Genomic DNA, 15236 nt, shown 5'->3' with positions numbered 1-15236 from the left:
CCTTCTTATGTCCCCTGTCTCTTACCAATCCTTTTCTTTTCTTTCTCTCTCCTTCCTTCACTCCCTTTTGTTTCAATACCTATCCCCACTTCTATGCCTGCTCCCTGATTGGTGTTTCTTACCCATCTCTCTCTTCCAATTTCCTCCTAACTCTTCCCCTCTCCCTCTTTCCACTGAAGAGGCACAGCGTTTGCCGTACTATGCTACCTACTGCCCCATACGCCTCCTTATCCATTCAGTCTGCACAAGCCACTATCTGGACATCTTCATCACTTTCATCATCTGCCTCAACGTGGTCACCATGTCTTTGGAGCACTACAACCAACCTGTGGTGAGTGAGATCATGGAGATAAGCCCTGCCTCTAGTAATTATGTTATTTTGCTACAGCTTTCTGATGATCACTGTTCACCAGAATAGGTAGGAGAGGTGAGTGTCTGAAAAATACTGTGAAAGTGTTTCAAGAGTTAATTTAGTAAGGCAGAGTTATGAAAGGAATTTGGTATGCATCCAGAAAGGTAGCCCCTGTTCAGACACCTGTTGTCCATTGAAATCCATAGATAATTAGGCATCCAAGCAAGAGTTAGGCCCCTGGAAAGCTATGTGCAATTAGGCTTCTGAGCCTTGTATTATTAAGTGGGTATGTGGGTTACAAGTGTAGCTGCCTGGTCCACTTTGTATGTTCCTCTGGACCCTAACAGGAAGAGTGTTGGAAGCAGCACAGTGCTCCGGGAACTTCAGGCTTTGCATCAGATTTCCAAATGTCAGTCCAATTCTCTTGTCGCATGCCCTGACTTGTGAGGACTAAAGTGGCAGGTGTGTGTCATGAAATGGGATCTCTCTACCCAACCACACTTCTTCCATGGGAGAAGCTGCAGGAACAAGTGCTGAACAGAGCCTCTCAGCTGCAGGGAGTTATTCCTATTAAAGGGCCTTGAATGCTGAAGAAGTTTTATATTTAGGCTGGGGAAGACCAGGTGTCTCTCAGTTCCTGGCAGACCTCTGGATGCCTCTGGTAGAAAGAATGTGTGCTGCTTATATAGAAGGGGATTTCTGCCTCCTTGTGTAGAAAAATGGATATCTGTTCAGTGGCATGTCAGTTTTCTCTTGAGGAGACCCTTGATTTAGGTGAGAGCTGTGGTGCCTGAGCAGGTGCTGTTCAAGGTAGCTCAGGCTTTGATGAGGAACTGCATCTCTCTCTTCATTCAAATCCACTGCCAAATTTCTCTGTTTTTTGCCCGTCTGCCCACCTTTTATCTTCTCCTTGATGGTGCCCATAGTTTTACTCTGCAGGAACTCTCGGCCATTATCTGTTCTCAACCTTGCGCCAGGCCTTTGTTCCTGAGCAAGCAGTGTTCTTCCTTACTCCTCAGTTCCTTCCTCTATAAAGTAGGTCTAGCCATGCCAGAGTGCTGTCAGGTTCCACTAATGAACGCTGGCAAAGAGCTTTGAACCTCTCCTGTAGAAGTGTCACTAAATGCTGCCTGCTGGTCCTTGGTGGTGGAGAAGGGGCCACACATGGAAGAACCAGAAGTCCACAGCTGAGAGATATAACACACACCAGCCCCAGCTCAAGGCAGAGAGGGATTTCCTTCCATCAGGGATGGCCTTTCTGCCTCAATCCATAGTTATGCCAGTGCCATTAACAGGGCAGCATCCAGGCAACACAGGCTATGGACAGTGGGGAAAGCTAATGGTACTTGGTGGATTCTCCTCATGAAAACTTCCCCTTTCCCTTTATGCTGAGCAGTACAGGAGAAAGCAGCAATAAACAGTTTTGAGAGCAACAGGCGGCAGAGGGGCCAGCTGATGGTTGCCTGTAGTAGGTAGCCTCCACATTGATGTAGGTAGCTTGGGGCAGCTTCCCTGTCTGCTAATGAATTTCTGGTGCTCAGGAGAGCCCCCACAGATCACATACTTGGTGCTGCTCTCCCTTCATTTCTTTCATCTTCTCTTTCTGCTGGCAGTCCTTGGAGACAGCCCTCAAGTACTGCAACTACCTGTTCACCACAGTCTTTGTGCTGGAGGCAGTGCTCAAGTTGGTGGCATTTGGGCTGCGGCGCTTCTTCAAAGACAGGTGAGCAGAGGGGTTGTATCAAGCATGGCTGTGGGACAGCTGGATTTGGGTTGGAGGTTTGGAGGATGGATCCCTATCTGGAGTGTGAGGCTGTAGCAGAGGGTGCCCTGACTGCCTCCCTGTTTTGTGCAGCATGGACCTAGCTACAGCCCACATGAGTTGCAAAGCCTAGGCAATAATGAGGATTGTGCAAAAACTGCCTCTTTGTTGGCATCTGCTGACTAGGCTAGACAGCAAGGAGGTGGGGTTAGAGACAGTGTGGGTTTCTTTTGCCCTTGAGCCAAACTGAAAGCATGCTGAAACTGAATGTATATAACCATGATTTGAGGTAGTAAGGCCATAAAAAGCTGAGCCCATTAGTCAAAGCATAGCACCACAGTAACACAACTTCATACTTTCAAATCAGTCTGGCTTGCCTCTGGCTGCTCAGGGTGTGTGCAAAGTGCATCTGTGTTTGTCTACAAAAGCCCATATAGGCTGACTCAGAGTGGGGCCTTGGATTCATACATAAAGGAATGTTCAGGTTAAAGTGGAAACAATTTGCTTTCTCTTTCAGGGAAGTGGAAAAATTCTGTCTTCCCTTATTCTCTTTAATTTTTCTTCTTAAGGTGGAACCAGCTAGATCTGGCCATTGTGCTGCTGTCTGTCATGGGAATCACACTGGAAGAGATTGAAATCAATGCTGCTCTACCCATTAACCCCACTATCATCCGAATCATGAGGGTGCTGCGCATTGCCCGGGGTGAGACAGATGCTGGCTGGAGGCAGTGGTGTAGGCAGACTTAGGCTGGGACTCTGCATTAAGCACTGGCTATGGAGTTGTGGGCTCCTCCTGTCCCTAGCTCTGGGGGAGGCAGAGGGATGTGAAACAGGACAGCCTAAAGACTATGGCTTTCTGGCTTTCTTAAACAGGTTATTTAGATCCAGTGTTTTTCACAGGATGTGAAGGACTAAGAGAGTAAAGAGATCTTGTGAGAGCTGAATTTTCCCTGTTACTCTTTTACGGGCAAGCATTGCCTTGGTGTTTGGAGAAGGGGCCACCAGGCCCAGGTTGAAGCTTGCCTAGGGAGAGGACCAAAGCTTCCTGATGATGGCAAAAACATGCTAAACCACATGCATGGACAGGAAGAAAAGGTGATGAAAAGCCTGAAGAATTGGAGCAGAGGGAGAAGCATGACATACATTGCTGAGAGAAAGAGGTTTCTTGGTCAGAGTGTGTCTCAGCAGAGTGGAAGAAACCCAATAGGTATGAGTGGAAGAAACAGAGTATTTAGTAAGAAGGTGGATAGACTAGAGGGGAAGGAACCAGTGGGGTTGTGCAGTCAAAAGTAGTGAGCAAGTGGAGAAATGGGATGAGGGGAACAATCCGGTGGTTCTGGGGCAAAGGGAGCCAGTCATCTGTCTCATGTGATAATCACCTGAAGGATAGACCTTCTGAGCTGAGTCTCAGTGACGCTTCTCTTGTGCTTGTTGTGGCAGTCCTGAAGCTACTGAAGATGGCCACAGGAATGCGAGCACTGTTGGACACAGTTGTTCAAGCCCTGCCACAGGTAAGAAAGACTAGCTTCCCCAAAGGCTCTCCTTTTCTGCACCTGTTTTTCCAAAGGGTCAGTTGTCTTGGTGCACATAGGTGGTGTCTACTGAGTGGTGTAGGCAGCTGCCTGAAGGTGATGTCCAGGTTACTGTGTCAATATCAGGGGTGCAGTTTACCTCAAATCTTTATTCTCCAGTGGGTGAATGAAATAATGCTTGGTTCCTGGATAAGGGCAGGTTTCTTCCTGTGATGTCGAGATAGTGTCTACTGCTTGCTGCTAGTCTCCAGCTATTATCTCTACTCTCCATAAGAAGGGGAGAGCGACTGGCAGCCATTTCGGGAGGAAAGCAAGTCATTGTCTCTGCCACGCTCATCCTTCCCCACGGGTGTCTCCTTTTTCCTGCTCTCTCTCATTCACAGTGCTCTCACTCCTGTTTGTAGTCAGTGCCTCCCCCTTCCTACTTTCTTTTCTTTCTTTCTCCTCCTGGATCCTTATACTTTTCTGAGCCTCTCATGTGTGATAAGCAGTGATGCTCTCTGTTGTGGCTCACGCAGCCGGCAGTTAAGTGTCTACCAAAAGACAGCTAGACAGAAGGATTTCATGAGCTGTGAGAGGCAGCTGTTCTCGAATGAGATGCTGACATGGTGCTTTACACAGGCATCTAGCCCAGTGAGAGGATCCTCCATGATGGATGAGGAGCCAGGGAAACTGTTCTTCTTTGTTTTGGATCCTCAAGGGAGAATTGTTAAGAGAGGAGTAATGGCACCAAGTCACTCTATTGATCATACATCAGATCATTCCCCTGGCAGTCCCAGAGCAGGCAGCTATCTTGCATGATATCAAAATGCAATGGTATTTGTCAGTTGATTTATCAGCTAATGTGCCAGTGTTCATGAGTGATGCAGGGCTGAAAATCAATCTGAAAACAGCATGAGTAGTTACACAAGGAATTTACTTCTGATGTCAGTGACAATAAACTATGTCAATCTGAATTAGAGGAATCGTGGGGCAAAAGTGAGGGGGAAAGACTGTGATCTTTCCTGAATTCTGAGCTCTTTCTGATTTCCTATGCTTTATTATACAAAAATAATTTGTATTTACATATAATAATATAATCATGTATATATTGCATATATAATAATATCCTTTGTCATCCAGGGTAGCTGATGTATTCTGGACAATGGAAAAAACAGAAGATTAAGGGTGTCTTTATAGCAGGCAACTTTGGGCCGGTAATGTTTATTAACTCCGGCTCTGCTGCCCCCAGGTTGGCTCTGTGCAGCCTCTTTGCACCTTGTTCTTTTCCATTCCAAGAGGCACAACAACTCATTTGCTCAGGAAAGGATCTGGAATGGAGCACGTCTCCAGATCCAGTGTCTATGTGTCTGTGGCATGTTTATTCTGCAGATCAGATAAATGCACACAGGTATTAACAGCTAACTGAAATAGTATCCAGAGGCTCTCAGTAAGAGGACTCTGCAGTATATTTGCACTTATAAGGTGAAACACAACTTCTACTGCCAATATGTAGAGAATAAATAGGAGAGGGGGAAAATGTTCATATCCTTGTCATGCAGATTGAGAAACAGCCATCAAGCGATGAAGTATTTTGCTCCGGACACAAAGAAGAGAGCTGAGACTTCAGTTCAAGCCTCTGAGCCCTACTTTCTGGTGTTAGCCACAAACCACAAGTATATTCTTCCTACTACATAAATTCCAGCTTTTCTCACACACATTTACCTTCTACAGCTCCTTTGCTAACCGAGATGATCTGTCTTTTGGAGGTCGTTAATGTCTGCCACAAAACCTTCACAAGCAGATGTCTAAAGATCTGGCCTCTAGGTATTCCCTGGCAACTAATAACAAGTAGGGCTTAATAGTCCCAGCATCAAAGCCTATGAGCAATCCACTTCCTATTGACTGGCTTTTGCTTCCCTCTATAATAGGTTGGCTTCATTTAATGAAGTTATATAACAGAGGGATCAAAAATCATTCCATAGTTAAAGTTGTGTCAAAATCTGCACTTAAAGCAGTGCTAAAATCCCCCAGTTTCACTGTTAAAAGATTGAATTTAGTCTCCATATTTTATACACTGACTCTTCAGGGGACAATTGAATTATCTGTAATACTGTTCTCCAAGATTTATTGGCTTTGGCAAAAGAAGCAGTTTAAAATAAGCTGTCCTTTCCCTTGCGCTTTTTCCTCCTCTCAACCTTTCTCTTTATGTTCCTGGAACAGAGTCACATCAGGGATTTTGGCTTGCTAATGGCTTATAAGGCTTCTCCAGTTGTCCTGTTTCAATTCCCCTCCTGTCTTTGTTATACTGCAACAATTCTTAGAAGTGAATAAAGCCTTAATTTTTTAAGAGCCTCTTGGAAATTTAGCCCTTAGCTGAATTTTATCATGCTTCTTTTTTTTTTTAATGTCCTGTAGCTAGAGATCCATAAGGATGTGTTCAGAGCATTTACTAGGGGTGTCCAATTTAGTTATCACAAATAATTTCTTCCACTGAATATGCAGGGAGCCAGGATCTGGCAGCCCAGAGGAGTGGGTGGGCTGAATCATCCATTTCTCCAGAATTTGGATGCCACAGCAGTTGCAATGACTATATTAGACTCCTAAAGTAGATGATCCTAACACAGGCCCAGTGACCACACATGCTGACGGACATTCAGATCAGACACTGTTCATTTTTTCAAATATACCCAGATACCATTTAAGTCTTTAATTTAACCCTGCCTTCCCTTGCCCCACCAGTTTGCTAACCATTATTGGCATTTTCTGTTTCTGCTCAGCCTGCCTTCTCCAACCCCTGCTCCTGCACTTCAAATACAATTCTGCTGCCCCTCGCACTGGGAGGCAGAAGAATCAGAGGCAAGCAGTGATACGGAGAAGTGAGGACTTTGCGGCAGTGCCCGTACTGAACCACAGAATATTTGAGGTTGGAAGGGACCTCTGGAGATCATCTAGTCCAACCCTGCTCAAGCAGGGTCACCTACAGCACGTTGCCCAGGATTGTGTCCAGATAGCTTCTGAATATCTCCAAGGAAGGAGACTCCACAACCTCTCTGGGCAACCTGTGCCAGTGCTCTGTCACCTTCACAGTAAAGAAGTTTTTCCTCATGTTCAGACAGAACTTCCTGTGCTTCAGTTTGTGCCCGTTGCCTCTCGTCCTGTCGCTGGGCACCACTGAAAAGAGTCTGGCCCCGTCCTCTGCACACCCTCCCTTCAGATACTTATACACATTGATAAGAATCCTTCCTCAGTCTTCTCTTCTCCAGGCTGAACAGGCCCAGCTCTCTCAGCCTTTCCTCATAAGAGAGATGCTCCAGTCCCTTAATCATCTTAGTAGCCCTCTGCTGGACTCGCTCCGGTAGCTCCATGTCTCCCTTGTATTGGGGAGCCCAGCACTGGACACAGTACTCCAGATGCAGCCTCACCAGGGCTGAGCAGAGGGGGAGGATTACCTCCCTCAACCTGCTGGCAGTGCTCTTCCTAATGCATCCCAGGATACCATTGGCCTTCTTGGCCACAGGGCACATTACTGGCTCATAGTCAGCCTGCAGTCCACCAGGACTCCCAGGTCCTTCTCTGCAGAGCTGCTTTCCAGCAGGTCAGCCCCCAGCTGGTGCATGGGGTTATTCTTTCCTGTGTGAAGGACCCTGCACTTCCCTTTGTTGAACTTCATGAGCTTCCTCTCTGCCCATCTCTCCAGCCTGTCAAGGTCCCTCTGAATAGCAGCACAGCCCTCTGGTGTATCAGCCACTCCTCCCAGCTTTGTATCATCAGCAAACTTGCTGAGGGTGCACTCCGTCCCTTTGTCCAGGTCATTGCTGAATAAGTTGAACAATACTGGACCCAGTACTGACCCCTGGGGGACACTGCTATCTACAGGCCTCCAACTAGACTTTGCACCACTGAGCACAACTCTCTGAGCTCTGCCATTCAGCCAGTTCTCAATCCACCTCACTGTCCACTCATCTATCCTGCACTTCCTGAGCTTGCCTATGAGGATGTTGTGGGAGTCAGTGTCAAAAGCCTTATTGCTTTTACAATTGCAGCAGCACTGCTGTCCTTGTACACCATGTAACAGCAGTGCTCCCTCCCATCATGGGCTTTCTAAACAGCAAATGCTGGAGGCCCAGGAACCAGGTTTTGCTCTTTTATTCATGAGATCAAAAAGAAGCATAGCTCTGCTTCCCTTCTTCATTCCCTTATAGTCTCCTTCTCTCTCCTTCCTCTCCACACATCTCAAAAGGGTCTCTTTATCCACTGTTCCTGCCTACTCCCTCCACAAGGCTTGCTCACTCTTCCAGATGTGGTTGGTGCTTTGCCCCCACCCTCCTCTGCTGGTTTCATGGCAGGAGCTGGTGTATCTGTGTCTCTCCTTCAGAGCATTGCTGTTTTGCTCTTCACACAGGCATAACTTTGAGGGAGTTAGGTAGCTTGGTGGGGCAGGTAGCACTGCAGCACATTGTCTGTATTCTGTAATCCATAGATCGTCCTTCATACAGCCAACTTCACCTCTCTGTGCCTCTCTCCAGCATGTCTGTCTTCATCTGACCCAGAAATTGCAGGGACATGGGTGCACACTTTGGTCAGCCCTGAACAGAGTGTGTACTGAAGTGGAGGTAGCTGGGAGCAGAGCGTCCTTCAGGCCTGAGCATGGCTGTTGTCACATGGATGGTGCCATGGATAGTAACATGGACTGTTGATTTCCCATGTGCTAAGCATTGTTTGGTTGCATTTGTACGCTGGGAATTTGCTGTTGTGCTGTTCTGGCTCTGAAAGACAGAAGGCTTGGGTGTGATCTACACTCTCCTTTTTGGATGCGGTAGTTTTGGGGGTAGGCTGACCATGTGATTTGCTTTCAGGTGGGGAACCTTGGACTGCTTTTCATGCTCCTCTTTTTCATCTACGCTGCTCTAGGAGTGGAGCTCTTTGGAAAACTGGGTAAGTTTCAAGTAGACTGTGCTCTAGTGTGAGCTACAGATCTTCTGGGAATCAGAGATTTCTCATCACACGGCAAGCTCAGTACTGATTTAATAAAGGAACTGAGTTATTTGGTGTCCTTTATTCTCCCCTATGTATATTTGATATAAGAGGATTTTCCCTCTAAATTTTCATCGTCCTAACAGCCAGTCTCAGAATAAAAGCAGTGTCTGGTTTCTCTTTCATTCTGAAATGTTTTTTTCTTTTTTTTTTTTAATCAACTTTGACTGCCTTCAAGATTACAGGAAAAACTCAGGGAAAGCTTATTCATGTCTTTTGCCATGGAATAGCAATCAAGAAAAAAGGCAGCACAATGCCGTGTTAGGAGGATATCCCTGAGCAACTGAGTTTCATTGCCTGATGGCCCTGTATTGCTGGGCAACATCCAGCTATTGAACAGTGTACTGGGGCCATTAACTGAGGTCTTCAAGTTGTGAGAGGCCTGAATGCCCCTTCCTCAGTTCATTTTCTTGATCTCAGAGCCAGCAGGGTATCCTCCACTGATAGCTGTGCTCCCCTTCCTTTCAGTATGCAATGATGAGAACCCCTGTGAGGGCATGAGCCGCCACGCCACCTTTGAGAACTTTGGGATGGCCTTCCTCACACTCTTCCAGGTGTCCACAGGAGACAACTGGAATGGGATCATGAAGGTAACAGGGCATTAGGGGCATTGATATCCCTGTTTTGGGGAAGGAGAAATTCTGATGTGTATAAGTTCAGCTCTGCTCAGGTTGGAAAGGGAAGGAAAACTGGAGCTGAGTTGCTAGATCAGGTCCCAGCTTGGGTCAGGATCTCCCTCCCCTCCACACTCAGACTCTGGGCTCATCTAGTCCTTCAGCCATGTGACTCAGACAAGTGCAAAACTGTCCTTGGGAGGAACAAGAAGGCAGCATCCAGACTAAGAGAGTGTCCACTGTCATAAGGCCTATTATCAAAGTTGCATATAGGAGTACTGGACGTGGCACTCATCTGCAGAGTGATGAGAGGAATCCAAAATAGGTATTTCCTTCCTTCAGAGGAGATGGAGAAAAGGGAATAAACTTCTTTGAACACATTTGGTGCTTTTTAGTCTGAATGGGAGAAGGCAGTGCCAAGCTGCACCAGTTCTTGCTCACAGGTACAGGGCTGCAGCAGTATGTGGTGGTCTGGAAGGAGTTTGCTCTGTACACCTTTGGGGCTATTTGCTCTGAAGCACAGAGCACAGCTCATACCTCATGGTCTGATAGTGTCCTCGATTCTTTGAGGACCTCATGATCCCAGAGGGTGTGGGGTTGTAAAAATGTTGGCCCTATTCTTTCCATTGGCATCAGTGTTTTTTGACAGAAAGAGCGGCCAAGCTCATATTCTTACTTTAGTCCTTCCTTCCTTCCATCATTCCCTCTCAAACCCAACTTCCCCTGAAGGATACCTTGCGTGACTGCAGCCATGATGACCGGAGCTGCCTCAGCAACCTGCAGTTCATCTCCCCACTGTACTTTGTCAGCTTTGTGCTCACAGCCCAGTTTGTCCTCATCAATGTGGTGGTGGCTGTGCTCATGAAACACCTGGACGACAGCAACAAGGAGGCCCAGGAGGATGCAGAGATGGATGCTGAGATTGAGCTGGAAATTGCACATGGACTGTGCTCCCGCAAGTCAGGCTCCCCAAAGTCAGGACAAGGAGGAGCAGCAGGAGCAGGAGCAGGAACAGGAGGAGGCAGTGGGAAAACAGATCCTGAAGGACGTCTGTGCATGAGATGTTACTCTCCAGCACAGGTGGGTATACCTTTGTGCTTACCAACCAGACTGCAGCAGGTGGCTGTTGGGAGAAGCCAGACAGCCCAGATGCCTGAGGGCTTAGCAACAGGAGACAGACTCTTCTGCCTTAGGGTGAGAGATTTGCTTTCAGCTGTAGGCTGATGAGTTGGTAGCCTGGTGTGGGGGCACAGATGTGATAGCAGGGGGTCCTGTAGCACTGCCGGGAAGTTCATTGGCATCATGTTGTAGGAACCTGAAGGCTAGAAGAGAGATGGAGCAAATCAGCTCAAGGTGTGTTAGGAGCATACTTGAGAGGGGAACTCAGGAGAAGAAAGCAGGGGAAACGGCAGATCAAGAGTGAAACACATCAGCAGAGCTGGAAAGGAGGCATGAGCAGTGCCATGATGCACTGACAGTGAGTGAAGACTGTCCCTCCTTCTTTCCTTTTGTGTTGGACTCTGGCACTTTTACATGCCCTAAGGAGCAAATGCTCCCCCCAAAACCCTGTGCAGGTACCTGCAGAACAAAGTGCTGCTCCAGATGAGTCAGGGTGGAGAACCCAGCCCCAAATTCACATGAAACATCGAAGCAAAAAACTCAGCATTCTTAAAATAATTTTTCCCATCCTCCCCCCTTTCTTGTCCCCTAGGAGAACTTATGGCTGGACAGTGTCTCTTTAATTATTAAGGACTCCTTCGACGGGGAGTTAATGATCATCGATAACCTATCGGGCTCCGTCTTCCATCATTACTCCTCGCCGGCCATGTGCGAGAAGTGTAACCATGACAAGCAAGAGGTAACCTGCGTACGAGGATGCGTGAGGGGAGTCTCCCCCCAAAACCTGCATACCCACATCCACATGACTGCAGGTCATCCAGTGTGTGCTCCTAGCTGTAGGTTGTGTAGACAGAAGGCTTGACCTGTGTTTGTCATCTGTCCTGTGCTGCTGATACTACCTAGTATGGGCCTGTCCTCCTTAACATAGGGGGATGTTTGTGATGGTGGAAAGGTGAGATGTGCCAGGACACTGGTCAGGAGCAATTGAATGAGATGTAGAGGATTGACTGTGAGGGTATCCTGGCAGCTCTCGTGTTCAGCTCTGCATGAAAAGCAGAGGTTCAAGCTCATGTTGTAAGAAGGACTGGAGGGATCTCAGACAAATGACAGCACTCAGGTCCAATTCAATGGAAGATTTAAGCATGTGGGTTTTCTTCATTTTAAGTATGTGCGTGCTAATTTCCCATTGAGGTCGGTGAGTTAAGCACATGCTTAAATGCCTTGTTGAATAGAGTCACTGTTTGTGAGCAAGGATTGGTTTGTGATGAAAAACAGTTAATTAGTTTGAGCAAAAACTAAATAAAAATGGGCCCACTGAGAAAGTTTTAGAGTCTCTTTTCTGATGTAGAACCTGTTAGCTGACAAATGGCTTGTTGCTAAGAATAGGTTACCGAATGAGTTAGACTTGTGCTCCTAAAGTTCACAGATGCTTTGGAAAACCACTTCCTAAACAATTAGTCTCTTCATGTCGTGAGACTTCAGGAGCAAAGCAGCCTGAAAGAAATTAGGTGAGAAACAGAATTATTTTTACTTCTGAAATGATGTTGTTGTATTTAAGTGTTTTTACCATGGTCAGACTTCTGTCAATAGCTTAAGTCAGTGCATCAGTACATCAGAGGCAGTCTTCATTATCTCCTTCCGCGTAACTTACATGCTATGTTGTTATTGCTTATAAAGAAACCATGAAACTTGGGAAAGGACCTTTCATTGTCAGATTATCCTTATTTAAATACAGCGATGCTCTGTTTGACTCTGGACCCCTAGTTCTGATGCTCTAAATCTTCTCAGCCTGTCAGCTATCTACTTGTCCCAGTAGCTTCCCTTTGAAAGTATGAAAATACAAACACTGCTATAGTTTCTCAGTACTGCAACATTTCACCTAGGGATGCTGCAATAACACAGCCAAATAACAAGTGGTTCAAGTCACTGCTCTTTCTAGTGCTTTACTTCAGTCCTTACATTCAGCAGTTGATGCCCAGCCTTCTCAGAAAATCAGGCCTTCTAAGGCATTCCAGAATGATTATCCAAAAATTAAGAGGCATTTGATGCTAGTTAGTTGCATCTGACAATCTTAGAGATAGTCTTTATTATCCTGCCTATGAATGAAGACAACAACAACAGATTTTCTCACCTCAGCAAGGAACGTAGACAGCAAAATCTGCAATTACAACACAGACACAGCAAAGAGTAGTTTGACAGAATAATCACAACCAAAGAATTATTCTTAGATCAGTGTTTATAAAAGCTGTTATAGATCCATAAATTATTTTTCCAAATTGCTAATTTAGTACATGTAAAATCTGGAACTGAAAAGAAATGATCTATATCTGCAGGAATAAATTTAATAGTAAAATGTCCATAGTTTATTTCTGGTCATATAAATCAAAACTACAGCTGAAAGTTTTAACTCATAGTTGATCATGACCTTCTCTTTGTATTTCATAATGTAAAAACAACATGGAAATTCCAATGGCAAGCCACTATGTTGTGTCACAGCAGGGCTTGTACACTAGAGTGTACTTAGATGCATCAACATTACCAGAGTATCAGAACGTACATTATACAAACAGAATTGTACATAGAGACAGAATTGTGCTAAGCTATGTCAGAAGCCATCAATGGAAGTTTATATACACAGAGCAGTTTTTATCTCATCATATTCAATACATGTGTTTTTGAACAAAATAGTATGCTTGCAGCACACTAAATCACCGTTAATGCTTCCCTTGTGGCAGCAATCACATACTAGCCAAAAGCATTTTTTCCCATCTCATTTGTCATTTAATCCATCAAGATGCTGAGCACTGTGGATGGATACAACCATTAAACATGTGCTCAAAATTATTAATATGTGATAAACTTTCTGTTGCATTGAGTAGAAGTACTCAGCATCTTTCCCAGTTAAACTCCTGGCATCTTATTTTCAAAACAAATTATTCATATAATTAAGGATTTTTGTAATCATGGCTCTGTTTTTAGATATATTGTATCTGCAACTAGTTTTTTTCTAAGGGATGTGTGTAGTTCAGCACCTGAGGTTGGTGCCCCTGGCAATTTTTGAAGATTGTGCTTCCAGCAAACACCCCTTCCTCCCCCACTGCCATTCTTTTTCTTTTTTCCCCTCATCTTTAGTCAAAAGATTTTAGAATATTCTGCAGTAATGCAATTTACCAGAGCAAAAATGAAGAACACACCTTTTTTTCTCATACTGGTAACCTCATCTGATGTCATCTCTATCCTTCCACTCTTGGGCTGTTTGACAGTTACACATCTGTGTATTGGTGGCTGATGGTGTATTTAGCCAGTGGCAGGAGCAGCAGTGAGCAATGTTTTCACGCATGCAGTTTGTCTATTCATGACTTTGTTGATTATATTTTTTTGTGTAGATCCCAAGGTGGCCAGAATTTGTGAGCAAGCGGTTCAGTGAAGAACAGACTATTCTGACTTTTGTTGAAACCCTTTTTTATGGATGGAGAAGGTAGTCTCAGATGTTATCACATTTCACGCTTGCATCTCTACAAACACAGCTGTAAGGCTGTTCTGGTGAGAGCAAGCACTTATGCGAGTAATGGATGGGTACACACATTGAACAGGACTGGATGAAGATTGTGTTTCTATACACAGGTTGTTGGTGACTGGTGGCTGTGTAGCGTGCTTGACATAACATCATTGTGGGTTCTCTGGTGCGTTCGCGCTTTGAGCAGCAGTTGTTGTCCTTGGGCTCTCTTCACGGTTGAATGGCATCATGTTTGTATGTCAGAATAATATCCCAAAGATGGATGCTATTTGCATCCTTTATTTAAATCCAGCTCAGGTTTTCCCTTCTGTTTATTCCAAGTGCATTATCCCTCAGATGGAGACCTCTTCCAGTCTCTGGCATTGGCACAGGCCACCAAACTCCCAGCTCGAAGGAGTCATCTCTCTAAAAGTTCCACCTGCTGTTATAACACAAAAACTGTACCTGCCTCTTACAAACAGGGAAAACTGCCCAGGAAACAAGCAATCCTGACTGAGACAAACTGAAATATAGCTATCAAGGGTCAGGTGTTGGTGGGAGGGACCAGCAGGACTTTACAAACCAGCAATGGAGAGCTGAGAACAGGAGGGACAGAGCAGCTGCTTCAGCTACTAGAAAAAAGAGATGCTTTTCAGGCATTGTGGGAGGAGGTGAGGCAAGGTGGAGGGGGAATTGAAAGCTCTGAGGAGAGAGGATGGGAGAGGGGCACGTGAGGTATGAAACAGGATAAGGGATGAAGCAAGCTTAGGCATAGGATTGAAGCGGAGCTGACCCTCAAGGATGACAATAACACAATGGCCAGACTTGATTTCAGAAAGTGAGAGAGCACAAATCTGGCAGGGGCTGGAGGGATGAGTTTAGCAACGGAGAACAGGAAGAGGGATAGTGTTAGCTGAGGCCTTGTGTAGATTCGAGGTGAGGGCAGAGGGAAAATGCAGGGAAGCTGGAGGGAAGTGGGTTTCAGTGGTGAAGGTAAGAGAATATGAAAAGCATGATATTGGCATGGACTGAAAGAGGCATGACTTCCTGGAATGAAAGCACCTTCACATTTAAGCAGGGCTGTCTGTGGCGCCTTCAGAAAGAGGGGTCCACTCCTCGTCCCTCAACAGAGCAGACTGCTTTATTACCAGACTGAGGACCCCTCTCCTCACCTGGCTTTACTTACAGGGCCTTGTGCCAGCCTTATCGCTGGAACGGATTTGGGACTCCTTTCTCCGGTTCTGGCACTAGGAGAACATGGACTGGCCGCAGGCTGCTCGCAGACTGTATGTTCAAGCTTCCTTAAAAGTGGATTCTCCTGCCCAACCCAGGTCTGGGTTAGGCA

The 15236-nt window shown here is 45.8% G+C and overlaps 1 protein-coding gene across 1 annotated transcript in view; it reads left to right on the top strand.

Moving 5' to 3' along the window:
- Positions 1 to 15236, top strand: part of CACNA1I (calcium voltage-gated channel subunit alpha1 I) — a 95384-nt gene that overhangs the window by 75015 nt on the left and 5133 nt on the right. Inside the window, exons 24-31 of the mRNA XM_026102357.2 lie at positions 180 to 331; positions 1966 to 2075; positions 2684 to 2817; positions 3555 to 3625; positions 8485 to 8563; positions 9131 to 9252; positions 10006 to 10356; positions 10988 to 11134. Coding sequence (XP_025958142.1) covers positions 180 to 331; positions 1966 to 2075; positions 2684 to 2817; positions 3555 to 3625; positions 8485 to 8563; positions 9131 to 9252; positions 10006 to 10356; positions 10988 to 11134 — 1166 coding nt within the window. The remainder of the gene's footprint in view (positions 1 to 179; positions 332 to 1965; positions 2076 to 2683; positions 2818 to 3554; positions 3626 to 8484; positions 8564 to 9130; positions 9253 to 10005; positions 10357 to 10987; positions 11135 to 15236) is intronic.

The sequence above is a fragment of the Dromaius novaehollandiae genome, chromosome 1 (genome assembly GCF_036370855.1).
Source record: "Dromaius novaehollandiae isolate bDroNov1 chromosome 1, bDroNov1.hap1, whole genome shotgun sequence".
In the NCBI taxonomy this organism is placed as follows: domain Eukaryota; kingdom Metazoa; phylum Chordata; class Aves; order Casuariiformes; family Dromaiidae; genus Dromaius; species Dromaius novaehollandiae.
The sequence above is the reverse complement of the archived record's forward strand: the minus strand, read 5'-3'. Positions and strand labels throughout refer to the sequence as shown.